Genomic DNA, 6334 nt, shown 5'->3' with positions numbered 1-6334 from the left:
CCTTGTAAACAAAAACCCGAGGGATCTTTTATGTACAGAACTGGCAAGCAGAAAATCCAATAAATAAACATAACAGAAAATGACATGCAAGTTTGTTAAAGTGGAAAAGAGTTAACATAAGTGAAACAAAGAGATGAGATCATGTGGGTAAGCTCTAAGGAATGGACTTTTACAGTTTACAAGAAAAAAGAAAAGCTTAGCTTTACAAGCAAGAGACCTCACAATAAATAACATTGCTCTTCCCCTAATGAATAAATTTCTTAAAAATACAAGGTGTACAGTCAAACAGACATTTTATGTATAAATTATAAAACATGACACAGTATAAATAAATGTCTACCAGACTCAACTATATGTATACTTTTTTTCTCCCCAAAATAAATAAGCATACATTTATTTACAGTATGGACATTGATTTTGTGCCCAATGGCTGTTCCAATAGTGATGGAGGTTTTACCACTCTAGAATGGAAGATATAGGAAAGCTGTAGTCCTGGTCTTCATCTTCCTCTTCTTCCTCTGGGTCTTCATTAATGGCTAGATGGGGGAATACAGGGGAGCTGTTGTTTAAATAAGGACAACAACAGCGCAGAAGCAGCTCAGTGCATGTTTTCAAGGCCCTCTGAACAGCCATAATACAGCGTTGCATTTTATGTGACTTGTAGTGAGATGCTCTTTGGCATCTGCTGTTATGCAATAAGGTTTTTTATACATAATCTATGAAGTCATAACTGCAGAAAGTTCTGAAGAATCAATGGCTCAGGTTTTATTGGCAGATTCCTGAAATCAAATAAAAAGCGCTCTTGTGTTCTAGGTTTAACTGCTTTGTGTCCTTCATTCAGAGTTAGTAGAGGCAACTGTGCTAAACCACATGCCCATGTGCTACCATTAAGCTTGTTCTTTTGGACACAGAGTTTATCCGAGTATTAATAAAGCAATCAGCGAAGCACACGAGAGCAGACAAATTAGGAAAAAAAATCACTAGATTTATGCTCCTAGGGCAACCCCTTTCTGACAAAATGACTTGTCCTCAGAATAGCTCCAAAACTCCAACTTGAAAGCCAACTGGTTGTTGGAGATCTATTGCATTTTATCAGTAACTAAAGTGTGTGCGTGATAGATACATACTTATATGGCACCTGTACCGTATCTCTAAATCAAGCTTTCTTATGTTTAAAGGCGTAAGTCTTCATTACCTGGGGATTGCCTTCAGAGTTAAAAAATCTCACTTACAGTTGCAAGATCCGGAGTGCTTTACTTCTAGAAGCACACCCATGGAGCAGGCTGCCTCTTTCATGGCACACTCGCTTGGGTAAGTTGTGTTATCACTGGCACAGACTGCCTCGTCTGACTTGCTTTCAGGACATGGCTCATTGCAGAGGGCGCACCGACCTCTGCCAACCTTAAAATCCCACAAGCATTTCTTCCCAGCACTGCACTGAATGTCTTCACAGGATTTGGCTTCTAAAAATATACACAGGATACTAGAGGTAAGTGAAAAGACAAAGGAAAAAGAAAAGCAACAAACAACCCCAAACTCCCTTTCCCCCATGAACTGTGAATAGACAAAGCTCAGATGCAGTAGATGTGATGATACTTGCTGATTTTACTAAAGCAAGTAGTCCCTTGGACACCATTGCCTGTCTATATGTGGGGGAGGAAAGACAGCTGTGCCAGCAGAGCTTGGCCCTGGGAATACAGAATTACATTTGCCAATTGTACATGACCTTCCTGCTCCATTTGATGTCAGTGGAAATTCAGCTCCCCAAATTAGCAGTAAGTGCAGAATTTGCCAACACGTTCAGCATTTCTAAATAAATTATTTTTAAACTAACCCACATAGAGTAGTTGTCTGCAAGATTGGAAAGGGAATTCACCTCAACCTATGCCAACTAAAAGCAGCCTGGGACTCCCCCAAATCCCCCCATCAGTTTTGGGGAGCAGAGGCTGCCCTGAAGGTGCTTCCTTGTAACATGCTTCACCATCACTCATTTCTGGAAATCACAATACAAAATGTCAGGATGCACAGAGATTATTTTCCTATCTTCACCCACCAACTGTCTCCAAACTCTGCAATATTTTTAAAGAGGAAAAAGTGATCAGATGTTTCCAATTAAGTTAACGCAAGCTTTGCCAAGACCACTTGAAGACAATTGTTTCCAGGAATCCAGATCCACTGAATATCGAGACCTTGTTATGCTGTAACCATGTCATCATCTATTTAATGGCAGGTACTTCCCCATGGATACTAATGTCAGCACCCACAGCAATATCAAGAGAAGCAGGATCAGGCCCTCTACTTCCTCACCCCTTTTGCAATCTTTTCTGGGGCAAAGTTCACCCTGGCTCTCCTTTTCCTGGAGGGGAGCACAAACCCAGGCTGCTGGAAGTCTCTCCTCCTCCCCAACACTCACTACATCCATCCAATTCCACACATGATATTCTGAAACAGCTGAGCCAGGAAGCTCCCCCCACCCTTTACCCCTCCAACCAAGATGATACCTACTGATGCATTTTCCTTCATAGGCTAATCCAATGGATCTGCCCAGTAGGCAGGTAGCTTTCCTCAGGTGGCAGGCACTGGCATAAGTTATGCCGTCATTCCCGCAGAGATACTGTTCGGGGGAGGTAGGCTCTGGGCAAATTCGGTTACATGTCACGCAGTAGGCATTATTAGTTTGATCAACCACACATGTGGAGCTGCCTGGGCATAAAACATCCCTACAGGTCTCTGAAATAAAGATGGAAACACACAGTGATTAATAGGAGATCCCTGAGCCCTAGCGAGGACTGAATGGGTGACACAATGAAATCAGATAAAAGCCTTCAGCAGCTCTCCTCATTTAAGGGCTGCTGAAGGAAACCTTCCCATCTCAGGGTAGCTGGTGGGACACAAATGCTGCTAGACTATGGGGAACTCTCAATCCAGCTATGTCCTTGCTTGTTGAGCGTGGTTTAGTTACTGTCTCCCAGCATTTGGAACATCACTCTGGTTCCTATGGGGAAGTACATCCAACAGCTCCTCCTCCCTACACTCAGACACACACCCTTTGGCATTTGAGGGAGATCGGATTAGATTTGCAAACCTACTTTTGCATTTGCCCTGATACTGGACTTCAAGTTCGGGCTGTTCTTTACATCTGGCTTTGAGAAGGGCACACTCGTTCCTGTAGGTTTTCCCATCTAAGCCACACACGGGGCCCTTCCAAGTGATATTAGAGCAATCCGGAGCACAAACACACCGAGGTTTGTTCTTCTTGTTCATTTTACATTTCTTCCCGGGTCCACAGTCCACGTTCTCGCACGTTTCTGATGGAAGGAAAGAGGCAGCACTTTAGTACCGAGCGTGCAGAACAGACCTGGTGTCAAAACTGCTTAAAGAAAAAAAAAAGACACTGCACCGTGACCCCTGGGCATAAAAAGAAAACACCTTTCCCCCCCAGGAAACACCACTCGAAGGAAAATCCCTCCGCCAGTGAGGGCAGGGGGAGAGGAGGTCGCTCCCCTCCTCCCCGCGATGTGCACGGTGGCCGAGCAGAAATAGGGGTCCCCTCACTGATCCCGGGGCTGGTACAAGACGCGCCTCAAAGCCCCACCGAGAAAGGAAGCAGGAGGAGGGCGCTGCCCCCCAGCCCAGCTCCTTCCCCGCTCCTCCTCCCCCAGCCCAGTCCCTGCCCTCACCGCTCCTCAGCAAGGAGCAGCTCGCCAGCACCCCCCTCACCTTTGCACGGGATGCAGTTTGGGGCTCCCCCATTAAAAATCATCCACTTAAAAAGCGTGTTGTCGTTGACGTCCTCTTCCGTCCACGAAGTTGTCAGGCGGCCGGTCTTGCAGCACTCCTCCTTGCTGAGGTCGGTTTTGTAGAGGACCTGGCAGCGGCCGTTCCGCGCCTGCCGGAGCCAGCAGTTCCCAGCTGCGGAGGGGCGGGGGGGGGGAGACACCCAGCCGGATCAGTGGCAGCCACCAGTGACCCAGACACAACACGTGCGCCTTGCAATGCCTTTTACTAGACTGTTTACTTTTATTTGTCCTATTTCATAACCCGCAGCTACTCCGGCCCATTTGGGAGTGCGGTTTAAAACAAAACAAAACAAAACAAAACAAAACAAAACAAAAAAAAACAAATCCCCAAACAAACAAACAAAAAAAAAAAACCAGAAAGAAAAGACCCGATCAAAAGAGGACGAGGCAGTTTTCGGAGGTATTTATTCCATATGTAGAGCAGAAGGAGCACTGCCGGCACGTGACAGAGGCTTGAAAAGGATGTGCATTTAAAAGGGAATAAAAAGAAAATCGCGCTTGCAAATTCCTTCCTCCTCCCCCTGCCCTCTCCTCCTCACCGCGGCTGCACAGCAGCATTGTTTTAGTGCCGCACAGTTTCAGTCCCAGCCCATTTTGCAATCTGCACGAATTGGGAACGTTTGCTGTTAGTGAAGTCTTTCGAAATCTCCACATTTTGCTGCTTCTATTAACAAATGTCTTTCCTTCACTAACATAAGTTAGCAGAGCTCAAAAAAAAAAGTGAGCAAAGTGCACAAAATACAAGGGCACATAGAGTAGGAGGTCCCTACAGAGTTTTAAAAATCGATCAAGCTGGAAAAGTTATAGGTGCCGTCTCTCCCGCAAGCATTTCAGAAAGTACACTGTCCTTAAAACGGATAGAGAGGGGTTGTTTGGGTTTTTTTTTCCTTTTTTTTTTTTTTTACTAGTACCCCTGTTATTTGTGGAGTCAAGCCAAGAACATTAGTCCAAGCAAACCTCCCCTTTTTAGCTGGAGAGTTGTGGTTGGGATGAGTCTCTCGTGAATAACCAATGTGACTTCTCCAGCAACTCAATACCAATTGATTCTGGTGCTAATCCAGCCAGGGCTCGATCCTGCCTCCTTACTCCGACAGGAATGTACCGAGGGGTCAGGATCGGCCAGCCGAGATGTCGCTGCGCGCGGGGGAAGATTGCACACACACCCCCCCTCCCCGGCTAAAAATCATTGAACAAACAACGCCCTTAAAAAAAAAAAAAGGGTTTGCGTCTTACAGTTGCCTACATTAGCTTAATTTATGCTCTAGCTCGGTGGGGGGAAGAAAAGAAAAAAAAAAGAGAGAAAAAAACAATGATAAAACAAGCAATGGTAAGACATCCAGGTTGTGGTTGGAACACGGTCAAGATAAGGGAAAAAAGCCCCAAAACTAAAAATCAATATTCCCTTGTGTCGAAATAGGGCTCTTAAGAGTTGTCAATGTCAGGTTCGAGTTTGGTTTTTTTCGCATGGAAAAAAAAACCCCAAAAACTTATTTAAGCATACTCTTCAGTGCAGGAGAGTTTACAACACAGTAATATTTATTGGCAAAAAAATAAAAAAGGAGGCGGAGGAAATCCCAATATTAAAAGAATGTCCGGAAAATGACCACTTATTGGTTTCTAAAAATGTCAGCTGCAATTGTGGGGCTCCCCATCACCACCTCTCCTTCCGTCAGGCAGGCGAGATAAAAATGTGAGCTAAATTACCAACAAACTTTGAGCACTCATTCGGGAGCCGAGACTGGGAAAGTTCACTCGCGGTGCTGCTCTTCATTCACGCTGCATAATAACAATAAATACCAAGAAACATCCTCATCTGTCCTCTGTGCCTATGCAAGGCAGTGCGAAGATCCGGTCAAAAAGGAATCTAAATGACACCTCTGGCACCTCGGTACAAAGCAATCCCATGCCCACAGTTAACTTCCGTCCTGTTGGACCTTGGAGAGAGGCGTTTAACACCGCAGCAAACTAAACCGTGACAGAAAACAATAGTAATAATAAAGAAATATATTTGCGAATAAACAATCTGGTCTTACCCTGCACTGTGTGATCTTCCATGAAGTGGCACAGAAACATCAGGAGTAAGAGCATGCCCGGGTGGATTCTCTGATTTAACATCCTCAGCGCAGCCGGGAGTGAGAGAGACACAGAAACAGCGTGAGGGGGAGTAGGGAGAGGGAGCGAGCACTCGCCAGCCTGCTTATGATCGCTCTATTGAATGAACGTCAGGCTCTGAATGCAGTCTCTCTTTAAATCTATATGGGGGTCCTAGCTGTCTGCGGTGGGCGGTCTCCTAATGTGTGTGTGTGTGTCTGCTCGGGGGTGGGGAGATTTAAAAAGTTCAGTGTGAATCAGGTGACATTTTCCACCTTCTGGAAACCCTCTCCAGTTATCTGCTTTAGGTGCACGCACACACAGGCGCACAAAGGCGCGCATCCGCGCAGCCCCATGCCAGCCCTGTGCGGCGGAGACGCCGGAGCTGTTAGCGCAGCAGCGGGAGGCAGCGCAAGCCCCGGCCGCGGCGGTCGCGGAGCCGG

At 45.9% G+C, this 6334-nt stretch overlaps 1 protein-coding gene across 1 annotated transcript; it reads right to left on the bottom strand.

Annotated features, from left to right (window-relative positions):
* Positions 1–453: 453 nt before the first annotated feature.
* Positions 454–5915, bottom strand: LOC142596512 (follistatin-like). Its single transcript, XM_075725654.1, has 6 exons — positions 5834–5915; positions 3721–3912; positions 3090–3308; positions 2506–2730; positions 1233–1463; positions 454–536 (listed from the first exon to the last, which is right to left on the bottom strand). The coding sequence occupies exons 1-6, from the start codon at positions 5913–5915 to the stop codon at positions 454–456; spliced, it is 1032 nt and encodes a 343-aa protein (XP_075581769.1).
* Between the last annotated feature and the right edge of the window lie 419 nt (positions 5916–6334).

This window comes from Pelecanus crispus, chromosome W, assembly GCF_030463565.1.
Source record: "Pelecanus crispus isolate bPelCri1 chromosome W, bPelCri1.pri, whole genome shotgun sequence".
Taxonomy (NCBI): domain Eukaryota; kingdom Metazoa; phylum Chordata; class Aves; order Pelecaniformes; family Pelecanidae; genus Pelecanus; species Pelecanus crispus.
The sequence above is the reverse complement of the archived record's forward strand: the minus strand, read 5'-3'. Positions and strand labels throughout refer to the sequence as shown.